The sequence below is a fragment of the Akebia trifoliata genome, chromosome 15 (genome assembly GCF_017979445.1).
Source record: "Akebia trifoliata isolate Shusen 1 chromosome 15, ASM1797944v1, whole genome shotgun sequence".
NCBI lineage: Eukaryota > Viridiplantae > Streptophyta > Magnoliopsida > Ranunculales > Lardizabalaceae > Akebia > Akebia trifoliata.
Genome location: NC_141389.1, coordinates 25,662,094 through 25,679,261, shown reverse-complemented (window position 1 = coordinate 25,679,261; position 17,168 = coordinate 25,662,094). Strand labels below are relative to the sequence as shown.

Here is a 17,168-nt window from a genome sequence, read left to right as displayed (position 1 = left end):
ATATATATATATATGGGAGGGGTTCGACAGACGTGTTGGAAAACGTCTTGGAAAATCACGTTTTGGAGACGTTAGATACTGTGAAACGGACGCTTCAAATGCTGTGAAACTTCACTTCAACGAAAGAAACAAATTTTCGTTATTTTCCAACGAAAGAGATGTGTTTGCATCACTTCTGTCGAGTTTAAATGAAAGAGAGGGGACAAAGACAAATGTTTGAAAACTAGAGGGAGTCCGTTGGAAAATAACGAAAATTTGTTTTTTTCGTTGAAGTGACGTTTCACAGCATCTGAAGCGTCCGTTTCACAGCATCTAACGTCTCCAAAACGTGGTTTTCCAAGACGTTTTCCAAGACGTTTTCCAAAACGTCCGTCGAACCCCTCCCTATATATATATATAATATATATATATATATAAATGGTAATCTAAGCTGATGTACTGTTGGTGTCTACCTGTACAGACTATTTAATGATTTTAGATTTATGCCCTTGATTTAAAAAGAGGTTCACAAGGGTAAATAAATTAAATTGCCAACATATGATTTATGAATAATGATGAATGCACGCAGTCTTGGTACACGGTTGACATGCCAAGAGCACAGAACCACACATCTTTTCTTGTGTATCTCGATGAAAATGATCCATGGTTCTGTGACCTTGCCATATCAACCGCATATCATGACCACATGCATTCATCAAGACTCATCATTTATATAATTATTTTTGGTAAAGATAAATAATTATGAAATTGAATATTTAACTAAATATTTTTGCTAAGAAGAAAAAAGGCCACACCAATTTTTAGTTATAACACCCCCATGCCTACAAGACCAATAAAGATCTAACACATATCTCGGGGTGTATTAGTAAAAGTTATTGTGAAAATAGAAATTTTAATAATCCAATAATAATATCCCAAAAAAAATCAACTTTTTTTGATAAAAACACAAAGTCGGGGAGCGGGTTTAAAACAACAAGAAAAAACTTCAGAAAAAAACATTGAAAATGATATTAAAAAAAAAAGACAAGAAAAAATGATGAACATAAAAGATTATATATATATATATATATATATATGAAAATTATGAAAATATATATCTAATGAAAATTTATTATCATAAAATCCCATATTTTTTCATTTATGAATCAATAAATTATATTATGTATCAAATCCCACATTTAAAAAGAAGAAAAGTGTTTAATTTATTTATTTTTCTTAGAAAAAAAAAAAAGAAGAAATAAAATGAGGTTTTTTTTGTTACAAATAAAAAAATCGTGTTTTTTAATCGTCAATAAAAATAAAAATAAAAAAGCCTTTTTTTTTAATAAATAGAGACTCCTTCAGTTTTGGTATGATTTTATATCTATTTGTTTACTTTGGTTTACTTCAAAATACGAGACTTATGAAGTTTGAACTTTGAAGATGTTATTTTAAGAGATTTGCTATTACCACACCAATGTTTACTAACGCCGCGCACATTGCGTGCAATTTTTGGATGATTTATATAAGAAGTGGTATGGTATTAGTAAAAGTTGGTGTGGAAATAGTAGCTCTCTATTTTAACCTTTCAACCTTCCCAGGAACTTAGAAGAGAGGGTAAATCGGTCATTCGACGAATATAAGGCACATGCGCGTGTCATATTCAAAGTAAAACCACGTGAGCGAAACGACACCGTGGGTTCAAACAGCCCTTAGTACAGCCAGGCGGCAGAACCATATCATGACATCAGTCATCACCATCATCCATCTATATATGTCACCATAACCACATCAACCAACCATACATACATACATCATCTCCATAACTCACTCGCCTATTTATTCCCCAAGTTTGCCTTGTTAACTCCATTTTCTGATTTCAGATTGGAAAAAACCAAAAGGCATGGGCGAGGTGAGCTCGTAGTTTCCTGATTAATCGCGATTGATTCTTCTCTTTAACCTGTTAAGACTCTCGAAATAATCGGCGATTTTTTCATTCTTTGTTTTTTTTTTTGTTGCAGAAGGAAGGCGAGAAGAAGAACGAGGAGAAGAAAGGAGGCGATGGAGGGAAGAAAGATGATGGAATCGTTACAGTTGTTTTGAAGGTCGATATGCATTGCGAAGGCTGCGCCAAGAAAGTCAAACGATCTGTCAAAGGTTTCAAAGGTATTTTTTATTTTAATTTCTAAAATTAATCCAATAAAAACTTCCGTAATCTAATCTGATTCTCACTTTCTCAATGTTTTTCATTTTTTTTAATGGAGATCTAAATGATTTTTAGGATTTTGTTTCGATCTTCATTTTCTGATAATTTCGTGTGTTTGATGATCTGAAGTGCGCACATTAGAAGAAATCGCCATCACCATTGTTCTTCGTGTGCGATTCCATGGCGCACGTTAGCATAATTCTTTTTTCTGATTTGTTTTTGGTTCTGTGTTGTTGTTGATGATGATGGTGAAGGAGTTGAAGATGTGCAAGGAGACAGTACTACAAACAAATTAACGGTGAAAGGGAAAGTAGATCCAATGAAGCTTCGAGACAGAGTTCAAGAGAAGACGAAGAAGAAGGTTGAACTCATCTCTCCTCTACCCAAGAAGGACAAAGAAGGAGACGATAAGAAGAAACCTGAAGAGAAATCAGACAAAAAGACAGACGAGAAGAAAAACAAAGAGGTATAATTAACGTGCGCCGTCTAATATATATGTCTTACTATCATGCGCCATAGAAAAATTCTAGTCTCCACTCTTCTCCAACGAACCAAGCAAAGAAATATTAAAAGTTGGATAAGAAATTCAAATTACCTAAACAACCGGTTTCCTTTTATGCTTTTTTGATCTCTGTTTATGAAAAGGGGAAATAGGTTCTCTAGGTAATCTGTATATTCTTCTCACATGTCTCTATCTCATTGTTCTCTGTTGGACTTGAATCAAAGAGACATGTTGAGGCGCATTTTAGCATAAACCAATTTTTTAGGCGTATTTTAACGATTGTAATTTTGATTTTTGAATTAATTCTGATTTTATTTTGATTATATTAAAGCCAACAGCAACTACAGTGGTTCTCAAGATTCGATTGCATTGCGAGGGATGCATCCAAAAGATACGCAAAATTATTTACAAGATTAAAGGTGAGTTTAATTAATCAATCTTAATTAATTTAGTTATTTATTTCTTAATATAAGGAATTTAAACTTTAATTTTAAATATCATTGAAAATTCCTGCATTTAATTACAAAGTGGACTTCGTTCCCTCGCCCGCCCTTCACTTCGATTTTTTTTCCCAATTTATAGTCAACGAAATTGATTTTTTCGACCTTTCTAGACTTATTTTTTCCTTGAAAAAAGAGAAATTATATTTCCACGAAATTGATTTTTTCAACCTTTCTAGACTACTTTTTTCTTTGAGAAGAGAGAAGTTATATTTCCACATGAACGTTTACTAAAAGCAGCCCAGTCAACAAGGAATTGATGCATGAGTGCTCTTGGCAAAAGTTGGTGTGGCAATGGAAGCTCTCAAAAAAGCTGAGATACTTTTTAGTGTTCTCGAAATACCCAATTAAGTATTAGTTTTAGAAACTATTTTGAGGGTACTTTTGACTTTTCTTTTCTGTATTACCAACTGATTTAACGGAAACTTAACGATGTTACAGGAGTTCAGAACGTGAGTGTAGACGCACAGAAGGATCTAGTAACGGTGAAGGGAACAATGGACGTTAAAACCCTTCCAGTTTACTTGAAAGAGAAGCTAAAGAGAACAGTTGAAATAGTTCCAGCTAAGAAAGATGAAGGAGAGAAGAAAGAGAAAGAGAAAGAGAAAGAGAAGGACAAAGAGAGTGGAGGAGAGAAGAAGAAGAGTGATGGAGGAGAGAAGAAAGAAGGAGGTGGTGGTGATGGAGGAAAGAAAGAGGAATCAAACAAGGCTGAAGGAAACAAAATGGACTATTATGGACCTGGGCCCGGGTACGGACATGGGTACGGGTACGGACACGGATACGTAGTGGAATACGTACACGCACCCCAAATGTTTAGTGACGAGAATCCGAACGCATGTTCTATAATGTAAGAATAAAAAATGAAAAAAAAAATGAGGTGGGAAATGTAAATAATGAAGAAATATTATAGAAAATGAGGGTTTCGGTTTAGATGAGCGGTCTAGCCGGTTGGGCCGGACGAATCTGGTGGATGCTTAGTTGTGTTTGGTTTTGTCTTTCGTTTATTTTTTGTTGGTTAATTCAATTTTGGCTTTTGTGTTTAAAAAATTAGAGTTAATGGGCATTAGTGGTATCTATGTTGCCACGTGGATGATTAATTTTAGTTTTTTTTCCATTAGTGGATCATGGGCATGTTATGTTAGTGGAATCTAGAGTTGATTTTCTTGTTTCGTTACTTGCTCTGTTCTTCCATTTCTTAGGAAAGATAGAAGGAAACCTTTGTTTATTGGGGTTTTGTTCTCTATCTAACTAAACACTGAGTCATTCTTAATATATATATATATATGGAGATCATCTCATGGTTTTAACTCAGTTTCGTATCTCATCTCATCCATGCCAAACATCAAGTCGTCTCAGATGAGTATTTCGATATGTCTCATTCTAAAATTTGGAAAATGAACGTGAAGTCTTAAATCTCGTTCAAAAAATTAACTTGTCCATCTCGTCCATGCCTGATATCTAGACGACTCGAATGATACATCTCAGTCTCAGACGAGTTTTAAAATCATATAGATCATCCTGAAAAAAAAATTAGAAAAATACTATCTTTACTAACTTGGAATCTTAATAAGGGTGTTGGGCATATATCTTTTAAATTGTTTTTAAAAAATTGTTTTGAATCATTCTAAGGGTCGTGAACCCATTAACGTCGGGCTAACTTACTTTAAAAAATAATGTATCTATCATTGTTAGTTATATAAAAATAGTCTGACTAGCCTTACTAAGATTTCAACTCTTACTAAGTGTCGTTGAGCTCACCTTGTAGCAGCCAAAAACATGATCTTATGCCACTGGATTGTAGAGGAAATTTTTTTTTTCAAAACCTTAGATGAATCCCCAAAAAAAATTGGTGTGTGTGTTTTTTTTTTCTTGGGATATGAGTTTTCCATGAAATCTAAAGTGCTGTGGTGTTGGATTGTTAATGTGATAATTCATTTTAGTTCAAGAACCTTTAGTAAGAATTAAAATCTTACTAAGTTAGTAAGGATAGTATTTTTTTATAAAGAATTTAACTTAATTTGGGATTTAACAAATATTATCATAAATTTCTTACTTTTGACTTTAACGTACGGTAGTGACATCTATATCTAAATATTCAATGTGAGCTTCTAATTCTCCATGGGAACCAAGAGCTCCTTCCCGAACTAATCAAATAAAGGGTGAAAAACTTTTTTTCTTTTTCAAATAATAATCAAGAAGTCTCTTCTTCCATATCATCTCAGTTTTAAGTTTTCTTCTTCTTTTCCCTCTTTTTTTTCCTTGATGACAGGGGTGTTTGATCTCGTAGGCCTGACTAATAAGGACGAGACAATTGACCTCCTAAAACAAACAAGAGCACGCATCATATTTCCTCGTAATTCCCCCCCCCCTCCATATCAGGTAAGTCGGGATAAATCTCTAAGAGTGTTTAACGAGAAGACTTGAACTCAAGACCTCTCCCTATTTTCAGGGAACTCAACACTTGTTAAGTTTTATTCTTAAACGAAATATAATTTTGCAACTTTTTTTTTATTTTATAAATTTTCTCTGCTAACTCGGCTTATAATTCAAAATTGTTAATGTGTTTGATAGATTAAAAAAAAAAATTGATCTTATTTTTCTTGAAAATTCCTTGCCATGAACATCTATGCAACATATAAATAAAATTGTATAAACATACTATTTGAATAAAAAAATCTATGATTAGGAATCAAACATGATAAATTTTCAAATCAAATCATTAAAAATCACCAATCAAGTTGACTATTTGGTTAGCACAAGACCAATGAACATCAAACACTTTCTGTTTAGAAATACAACCAATTAGTTTACAGTAGTTACACCTGTCACCTGACCTGCCTTTCTCGTACCCACTTTGGTAGTTCAACACTTAAACCTTAAAGTTGTAGCTGACGTGTACAGTGCACTAATACCTGTAATTTAGCCACGTCATCATGGACGTGTCTAGGATGGGACGTGAGTTGGTATCTTTGTTTGTAAAAATGATTCCATCCTATAGTGGGCTATCATAGCTGTGTGCTCCCAATATGTCAACTGTACGATGGTCCTAAACTTAAACTAAATTTCGAGGACAAATTTGATATTAGGTGCAAATTGTTACGCCATCCACATGTTCCTATGAGACAAAACATGTGAGGGAGTGAAGTGTGATGGGAGAATATTCTACCTAATTATCTAGGTTTTAACTCTTCTTAAAACACAAGAAAATAGAGTAATTTATATACATCCCTCCAAGTTTTAGTAAATATTTGATATACCCTTTGTAGTTTCAAACTGATGGTAAACACCCCTGAAAAGAAAAGAAAATTATAGAAAGACCCCCATTTTTCAATCTCTAATCAAAGCTCTTTAATTTTCCCTGAAAATTAGTGGTATCGAACCTTTTCAATTTTTTGGGTGAAAACTTTGGTTTATCTGATAACTCTTCATTGTTTTCTTACAAATTCTTATTTTAAAACTTATTATCTTCACCCCTTAATTTATGTGTAATGATTTTCTGACGCCCCCTCTGATTTACGTCCCCATCACAGAACTGCAGATTATTTGCCTCGGGATGCACAAAATCATAAATCATTTTCTTGTATAACTCGAGGCAAATGATTTACGGTTATGTGATGGGGCATATGTCAGAGGGGAGGGGAGGGGAGGGGGCGTCATATTATCACGACTCTTGATTTATTTAGCCAAGCCACCTAGCTTAAAAAATGAGTATTTTATTTTGAAAAAAATATTGAACCACATTTTTTTTTACTATTAAATAAAATGATCATATATCCAATTTGATGAATAATTCCATTAACAAATGACAAGCCTTGAATCTCCTTATGAATGTGATTTGTTGGTCTAGCAATGGGTCAAATGTATGTTGGATTATGCTTCTACTGACTCTATACCTGAATTGAAACACACGCACCCAACCCCAAATTTTTACCCAAGTTTTAGGTGGATAACTATACTTGATTCTTGGGTCACCAAAATTTTTACCCTCTCGCTTGAATTTAAATTCTTTTACTTTAATAAAAAAAAATTATAATAAAAATCTTAATTATTTACATATATTTATATATAGAACATGAAAGCATAATTTTATCCTCGGGTGTAGGATATGACATATATCCATATCCAACACTACAAAACTTTTGGGTAAACGGGTATCATGTAATATTATTCGAATTCTTAATCGGGTAGAAAAATCTTGTCCATATTCGATTTATTCGGGTCGGATAAGCATGGTAGATGGGTATTATCCAACCCATTGTCAGCTCTAGATTTGTGATCATATGATTGAATCACCTATTACCATGGTTTCAAAACTCGTCTGAGACCGAGATGTATCGTCCGAGTTAATTTGATATCAGGACTGAACGATACAAACGCACAAGTCACTTTTTTGACCGAGATTTAATACCTCACATTTAATTTTTGATTTTTTTAACTAGACATCTCAAATGTATTGAAAAACTTGTCCGAGACAATTTGGTATCGGGCTTGAACGAGACGAGACACGAAACCAAATTTTAAAACTAAGCCTACTACTACCACTACTACTACTAATAATAATAATCTTTTGTTGGAGAATCCGAATAATTGACGGGGATGAGATCATATATTTCTAAAAATGGGAGGGCCAATAATTTAATAGGTGAGTGGGAAAAAAATAGTATGCCACGTCAACGCAAGGGATGGTGGAGTTGATGTTAATAAAAGCTAAAGTGTGCCACATGGCATGCAAGCTATAGGTCAAGTCAGATTGCAATCCAAATATTTGGTGCACATGGCATGCAAGCTATAGGTCACTTTTACCATTTTATTTATATGATGCGAAATTATATTGCCATGCCAACTTTTACTTGTAACCCACCAATCCTAATGCAATTAGGGTGAATCTCTATTTTGTACTCTAAATATGATAAAATTTCGATTTCGGTACACTGTTCATTTTATTTCTCAAAACATGTTTTTATGTTGAATTAGTCACTTTTTTAATTTACAAATTTGTTGAAACTTGGGTTGGTCTTGTCTTATAGACTGTCTGATGGATTGGGTCCTGGTCCTCTACCAACGAAGATATAATGTTTTAAAAAAAAAATTTATTGATAAAATACCAACGATTTTGCCTTATCAGTAATCTTGTTGATAATTTATCAACGAATTTATAGATTATAAAAGTGACGAATTCAATGTAAAAACATATTTTGGGAATTAAAATGAACAGTGTACCAAAATCGGAATATGGACATAAGTTACACTTTTTGAGGAAAATCTCTTGAAATTAAGCACTTGTTTATTTATGGATTGATGTGTTGTAAATAAAAGTTGGTGTGCTAATAGTAGCTCTCATTCTGATCAACTCACAAAATCCTACGAATTATTAAAAAAAATGTAAAATTCTCTGACTTAGGGGTTAGCGGATTAAATCAACAAATTGATGAATTAATTGATGATTCCTTAGTTAATCATGTAATATGGTAACATTTTTATCCTTCTAACTCCAATAATTTAGTTTCAACATTCAAACATCAAAAAAAAAAAAAAGACAGGGTTTAGAGAGAGGTTGAGGTTGATATGCTTTTATAAGAAACCCAAAAAAATATTTTGTATAATCTTCAAAAATTTGTTGATTTTTTTTCGAATTTATTCAAATTAACCGAATTGAACCCCACAAATAATTACCCAATCTGAACTTTGGTACTATGATTATGATTGATAATAAAATGACATGAGCCAGAGGAGACTGCTGGATAATTCTTGGGATGAATTAAGGGAACATCCATCGGTGTAGAGATAAAGAGGGGGGACTTTTAACTCTTAAAACAACACATCTCATCTGATTGGTTGATCAAATTAATCATTGAAAATCTTTTATCTAGCTAATTAAATTGAGTCGTGATTTTCTGAAACCCCCCCCCCTCTCAAGATCCAGTATGATAAAATGGGAAATTGTGTATCCCGAGAAAAATAATCTATGATTCTAGCTCATGCCACGTCAGGAGAGTTTGTCGGGGGGGGGGGGGGGTTCAAAAAATCATTTAAATAGATTTTTGACATTTTAAAAGCCAAATATTAGAATCATTTTCATCCAATCGATGCTTCGAAAGATCATCATTTATAAACACCTCTTCAACTTTATTTAAATGGGGTCATTTAACTTATATTTAATTATTATTTTTTCTAACTTCTTTTAATTTATTACTAATAAAAGTTGTTTACCTATGTTCTTGGCGTTTGGTGAACCTGAATGGACTTAATAAATCTATCCCAAGATTACATAATTGAGGTATTCTAAAAACAACCCTTTTAGTTACATGTTAATTGTGATTTAAAAATAACAATATTTCTTGTGCCTCAGACTATCTCGTTGTATTTTTCATATTATTTTACAAAATTTCCTACACACACACTTCACTCCATACTAATTATATAACAGATTCAATGAATATAAATCGGTCGGCCTCAAGGGCGGATTTACAATGGGGTTATTGGGGTCGAGTTTGGACTTAGTCAAGTTAAGCGGACCTATCGAAGGAGTTTAGAATTGGTCTAAGGTACAATTCCATTTTATGGGCGAAGTCAAGATTTTGTCTTTGTGGGGCCAATTAAAACACTCTTGAACATTTGAAATTTCTTGTGGCAACAATAGCGACCAATTTTATTTTTCGTCGTCATTATTCGTCGATATCATAATCACAAAAGTTGGGTAAAGGTATAAACTGGCAAGGAAAAACTTCAAAAAAACATTAAAAACGAGAAAAAAAATAAAAATAAAATATTAAAATATATTAAAATTTATGAAAAAAATATATATTTAATGAAAATTCATAAAATCAAGTTATTATCATCAAATCTCATATTTTTATATTTATGAATTATCAAATTCTATTATTTATCCAATGCCATTTTAAAAAAGTAAAATAAAATAAATAAAAAAGAAAATGTTCAAATTTTTTATCTCTGTAAAAAAAAAAATGATGATTTTTATTATAAATGAAAAAATCACATCTTTTTTTTTTTTAAATTCATCAAGTTTTATTACTATAGTCGATATAAATCTTATAAATTTTAAAAATTCTTGTGGGGGCAACTGTCACCATTGCCCCCACCCACCTTGTAAGACCTTAGTCAAGTCCGGCATGAATCTGCCCATAATAACCTTGCATAGTTCACACATATCTGAGGGTGTCAAATCATGTGGCCTGACCATTGATGTGTAAAGTAGGATTGGTGATGCTGACGAGACACATTGATGACAACTCACAAAGTCATACCATTGGCTCATACCTAATTTACAATAACATTGAGGTCATAGTTTTAAATATTCTAAGTTACCAAATAAATCTAAACTAATTTTCGTTTATATATTAATAGAATATAAGTATTAAAATAAATATTTCTATTATTCAAATGTTATGGTTGGCATTATTTATTAAATTTTCTTTTTCTTAAGGAAATTATGACAGGGACATATTTGTAAACTATGTGAATCATTTTAATGTCCAAACTCTTGACCAATCGAAATATACGTTTTTTTTCATTTTTATCGATTATAAGCTCTTTATTATTTAAGGGTCTTGTTAGGGCACACGTTAAAGGGATATTTGTGTTGAAAATAACCTTAAAATTATTACCAAAATACCTTCATGCGAGTAATCCCAAGGTGTAGTTATTATACTTTAAGGGCACACGTTAACAAAACCCATTATTTAACAATTCGTGCTGCAGTGACCTCAAGGTTGTACTTCATATCTCACATCTTGATGTGAAAGTGTGTAGGAACTATAGATACTTTTAATCGAATAGTTTCTATACACTTTCACATCAAGATGTACGATATGAGGTATAATCTTGAGATCACTTCAGCATTATTCTTATTTTGGAATGTAATATTATACTATAAATAAGTGTCCATCAGTCAAATTTTGAAAACCGAAAAAAAAAAAAATACTAAAACAGCTATTAGTTTTTAATATTTAAGAAACAGTTCATATACTTTTTGTAATTTTTTATGAAAACAATATTGTGATATATGGTTGTTATATGAACAAAATGAAGAATTTACCTTTAGGCCCTTACGTGAAAAAAAAAATCTATTTAGTATTTTTTTCCCCTGCTAAATACTAGAAATTTAAAAAAGAAAAAAAAAAGAATATTAATTTACAAATAACTAATGACATGTAGGGTTGGCAATGGGTCGGATGATATTTGTTTACCCGAGTTATTTGGGTATGGGTACAAATTTTTTATCCGTTTAAGAATTCGAATAAATTTATCCATAATTATTTTTATCCGAATATGTTTATCTGAACTTAATACAATAAACTCACAGTAAAACGTACGTATAAAATGTCCTTTAAAAGAGTGGATTAATAGTCGGATATAGACAATCCGATATAGAGTTGGATAAGGATATGGAAATAGCTTCATCTGACCCACACCCAATCCATTGCTAGCCCACGTGTCCAAAACCACTAACCTCTAGAATAGGGTAATTTGAAGTACCTCTCCAGACTTTGGTGAAAATTGGAGAAACTTTCCTAGGTTTTTAAACTGATGACATATCCCTTGACTTTAGTTTTGAATGAATGACTAGCACATATAATGACCAAAATGCCTATATTAGATCTAGTGATAAAATCTTTTATTTTTCCCAAAATACCATTGTCTTCAAGTTTTAAGATAATTTTGTTTTGGCCAATTGAACTACTTCACAATTGTGTTAAATCCACGAACTTCAACTTCTTTGCAAAAATCCACGATTTTCCTTTCTAGAAATATTTTGCCCAAAATTTTATCTTCTTTGATATCTGGGGAGAGAGATTATTTAGGTAGATGGAGGTGTGAGTAAAATATTTTTACAGTACAAATCAAAGATCATGGCTATTGAAGAAAAACTAAGAATTTTTTAAAAAGGTTGAGATAAGTATTCCAGTCATTCTATAGTAATATTTCATGGAAGACCAAAGTCTGGTATGTCATTTGCTTGAAAACACATGAGTTATCTCTAATTTCCATCGGAATCTGAGGAGTTCTTCAAAATTATCCAACCTTAGATTAATGGTGTAGTTATGAAGTATTTAAAAAGAATAATTTAAATTATTGTGTGATCTAAAATTAATATGATGTGTGACCATTATATCTTAGTTTGGGAATATGATCAACCAAAATTACCCCAAGTGAATGAACATAATTGTTTTAAGGAAGAAAATTTGAAGGTGAGGGTATTTTGGTCATTTATTAGTTGATTAGAGAAGACCGAGATCAATGGAGACAGTTCAAAACATTAGGGGTGTCTCTGATATTTCAATTAAACTTCAAGGGGTTTGTCCTAATCACCCATTTTTTTAGTACAAATGATTATAATAAACTTAATTAACAACAGGACACATCAGCAATAGCTTGTAAATGAGATGGCCGGGATGTATCATACATGCCATGCATGGATGGTCTTTTTCATGACCATACATATATGTGACATGTGGGACATGAGTCTGATAAACGATTTGTCGTATTTAGAGTGGATGGAATATTTGACTGACTTGGAGGCCGTTACCCACCAGGCCTGATGAGAACTAATGGGCCTAGTGTCACGTCAGCCCATTGAGGAAAATTTCTGCTCAACATTCTATTTGCTGTTACTGTTTTGTGACCAACAAAAAAATGACACGTTTACAAAAAATCAGAGAAAAAACAACTTTTTCTTCTTTCACACGTGTCACTTTTTTATTTGACAGGAAAAATGTACAGTAAATAAATTAGAGAGCGAAAATTTTCTCTTGGTACGGCTTTGTCGTAACGAGTACGTGTGTATGTCATATTTCAAGATGTTGCGGAATGACCAAAATGTCCTTGAGGGACAACCCATGTTGAATTGCAATAACTCACCTGATCTGGGTAACCTCCAGTGCTCTTCCGCTAACATATTGACGTAAAATGACCTAAATGCCCTCATCTCAATATCCAAGTTAGAAACGACGGATTTACGCATGATGACGTGAAAGTACATAATTTATTTTAAAAAATAAAATAAAATAAAAAGATAGTTTTTCTCTTCTGCCCATAATAAATAAATAAAAAATCAGATCTGATTACACCTTGTCTTATTCAAAATTATGATCTAATGACATGAGGTTATAGAGGATAAAATTATATGAAGTTTAAAAAAAAAAATAGTTATTTTTCATCGTTGAATTTTATTTTTAAATGTGGATGCTTGGGAGCTGTCCGTTTTATATATTATGAATAAAGCACAAAAAATAATTAATTTTTTTTAATATGAATATTTTCATGAAATCTAGATGTCTGTGTTCTTGGATTGTTAATGTGACAATTAATGTGGACTCAACGATCTTTTTAAGATTTGAAATCTAAAAAAATAAATATGTGGGTAGAAAACGGGCAATAGAGAAAAACTCTCTGTTTAAAAAAAAAAATAAGTTATGTACTTCCATGTCAACGAGCGTCAAGTCTGTTCACTAAAAGTTTGTCATATTATTAGCACTCGTTTTAATATTTACAGAAAAAAATTCTACTTTTTCAAAAAATTATCAAAAATGGATTAAGTCGTTGGACAACCCACTTGGGTTAGTGAGCTCGGGCCCGATGGTCAAATTGAGTTGAGCTCGGGTTAAGGATCCTGCCACTTAAGTTAAGCCTGGGTTCACTCTCCAACCTGCCCAAGTTACAACCCTATTTTCCAATGACTTAATTCCTTTTCGGTACTTTTTTTAGAAAAAGAATAGATTCTCTATTTTGTAAATATTAAAATATTTAACCCTCTTTTAATGATTTTTCAAAAAAAAAAAACTCAAGAATACAAATTTTGAAAAAATAGAATGATATTTTGATAAATATATAAAGAATTTCCAACAAGAAAATTGATTAAAAATAATTTACCTTAAGAGGTTCAAAAGCTTGAAGATGAGGGATGTAATGAGACAAATTAAGGTTTTCTTTGGATAGAGGTAGAGGAACAGGTCATTTTTAGGTGACATTTTGTAAGTTTTACAGAGTAGACCTAGGTCAAGGGGTATGTCATTTGTGTGAAAACATGAGGTATCTCAAATATTCACCAAAACATGGGGTACATTTAAAACACCCACCATGAAACATTCTTTTGCAATATTTACTTAAAAGGTTTTTCTAATTAATAAATAACTATGAAAAATGTAAGCAAGGTGTAAGGCATCAAGTGATCACAATCCTCACTCCTTACATCCTAATTTGAGTCATTAATAAACTTAGGATTGGGTTCCGGTGAATCGGGAAGAAAGGCTCATGTAAAAACACATTTAGATGCAAAATCCAACAATTGAGATTTATGCTTATCTTCATAACACATATCTCGGAGATACTTCTCGTGAGAATAAGATTGGGATCATGTTTTTCTCGTTTGTTTGTTTTTTTCCCATGGGTCATTCTTTATGAGTCAAAGGAACTAGACCCATGAGTTTAAGTGGCAATAGAAATCATTTTTTAAAAAGATCGATCAAGCTAAACATATCATCATCTCATTGATTCAACTTTCTTGGATTCTGAATATTACGTGATTTATCACTTTTCTTTTTTAAATATTTTTTAGTAATGCGAGGTTTGAATATTTTGAGTATATATATTTTTTAGGGCTATCTAAAGTATCCCCAACCTTCAGGCAAGACAAATCCCGCGATCACACACACCGCCCCCTCAGAAAGTCCTATCATGCAGTTGGTGGAAGCCAGAGTCAATCGAACCCTAGAGGGTGATTCCAAGGAATTCATTGCTTCGTGGGGTTTTAAACACTTGGACCTACCCTCCTGAGGAGGGAGGGTTTTCAAGAGACCAGTACCAATTATATAAAACACAAAGGAGAAGATCATAATCTAAGATAGGACCAACCACTTGCATCCCCCCTAACCATGCAAATAAGCTCACTAGGGCCGAAGTAAATCAACTTCCTACCAAGAGGACAAAGAAATTAAGAGATCAAGAATTTGATTTGTTACTCCGTTTTTTTATCTTTGTTCAAAAGAAGTTTGTAATTTTTCATAGATGAAGAAAAATGAATAAAGATCTTAATTGTTGTTAGAAGTTTAACTTGTCGAGGAAAGGAAAAAGTATAGTAACTTTTGAGTTGGAGGCCACTCTTGAAGCCCATTTGGATTCACATAAAAAAGTAACATTTTAACTTTTGAAAGTTAAAAAGCTTTGAAAAATTACTTTCAAAAGTAAACAACCTTTAACTTAAAAAAAAATTACTTTCAACTTTTTAAAAATTACTTTCTTCATAACTACCTTCTACTTTCTACCCAAACGGACTCTTAATCTTACAACCAAACTTCATCGCCAAGGCTAACCACTTCAAGCTTTCACGACTTAGGTTGCATTAGTGCAACCCCACGTCAGCCACAATAACCTCACCAATCACTAATACAATATTAAATCAAATCATCTTGGCCATCCAATGAACCTTTAGAAAGAAATTGACATTCATAGCTCAAGGACATTATGGGCCTTTCTATGAAGTATAATTCAATCTTTATGGGCTCAGTCCATGGCATTATTAAGCCAATGTTTTTCTTCGTCTGCCAAACATAATGGGCTTTAAGAAAACCCATTAACAATCTAACCCATGAGACAATTCTATACTACCTAGAGAGTAGGGCTGGCAACGGATCGGATTGGTTCGGTATCGGATCTGTAACACTCCAATACCAATCTGAATTTTTTAAAACATGTACCCAATCCGGACAGAACAGATCAATGAATATATGAACCGAATCCGATCCGTTTCATTTTGTCCTTAATCCGAAACCGATCTGAACACATGCCTTATTTTCAAAAAATTAAAAAATATAAAATCATATGAAAATTTAAAAAATCTATTTTCCAACTACAAAATACAAATATAGAGGAAAACCCAAAAGACATATATTTTATCTATATTTATTTATATGAAATTAAGAATAAATAAAAAATGTTAAAATATATTCCAATCTGATTTTTTCATAACAACTTGGGGTAGATCTGAATCTGATTTTTCATGTTTTTTGGATCTAATCAGTTCATACCGATTTGGACATCGGGTATAATTCGGATCATTGCTAGCCCAAATCTAGAGTAGGGGTGTCAATGTATTGGTTCCTAGGGTACTTAGAACCATAACCGCCTTATTTTTTTCTAGTTCCGATTCTAACATAGATGAACTAGAACCACCGAAAAACATGTGTACCGATCGGTTTCACTTTGAAAGAATATAATGAAAAAAATTATTTCAAAACACTAAATAATCTTTTTTTTCTTTCAAAAAATTAACGTATTATCTATCAAATATTAACTTAATTATAATTTTTTCTATACTAAATACATAAATTAATTTTTTTTTCCAAAAATTAAAAGTTATCTAAGAAATAAATTTTTAGAAGAAATGGCCCATATTAAACTCTAATGCACAATTTATATGAAAATTTGAAGTGTTTTATATAACATGTATTAGTTTTAAAATGAAAGAAAATATTAAATTATCTATAATATTAAAAAAATGATAAAATAAATTATTTCCAAGTACCCATAGGATAAAATCTAACGGTTCCGATTCCTATCGGTTCGGTTCCATTTTAGACCCAACTCTAATCGGTTTCAATAAAAAGGAAATCGAAATCAGATTTTTCAATTTCGATTAATCTAGAGTAAATGGATCGAGCTTGGATGAGATCAAAGTCAATCTAGCACCAATCCAACAATGATCGGATAAGACTCTTAGGCAGTGTTTGTTTGCTATTTTTCAGTGCTTATTGTTGAAAAAAATTAAATTCAACACTTTTTGTCAAAATAGTGCGTTTGTTTACTCTATATTTTCAGCGCTTATTGTTGAAAATAAGTGAAAAAAATTTAGCACTATTTTGATGCTGAAAAAAAGTGCTGAAGCGATGAGCACTTTGCTTTTTTCGACACGGACAAGTATGCCCTTCGTTTTTTGAGCATGGACAAGTATGCCCTTATTCTT

General features: G+C 32.1%; 1 protein-coding gene across 1 annotated transcript; it reads left to right on the top strand.

Annotated features, from left to right (window-relative positions):
* Positions 1-1,743: 1,743 nt before the first annotated feature.
* Positions 1,744-4,092, top strand: LOC147384811 (Heavy metal transport/detoxification superfamily protein). Its single transcript, XM_086426591.1, has 5 exons — positions 1,744-1,891; positions 2,001-2,145; positions 2,440-2,651; positions 3,019-3,106; positions 3,629-4,092. The coding sequence occupies exons 1-5, from the start codon at positions 1,883-1,885 to the stop codon at positions 4,039-4,041; spliced, it is 867 nt and encodes a 288-aa protein (XP_086282717.1). The 5' UTR covers positions 1,744-1,882; the 3' UTR covers positions 4,042-4,092.
* The last annotated feature ends 13,076 nt before the right edge of the window (positions 4,093-17,168 follow it).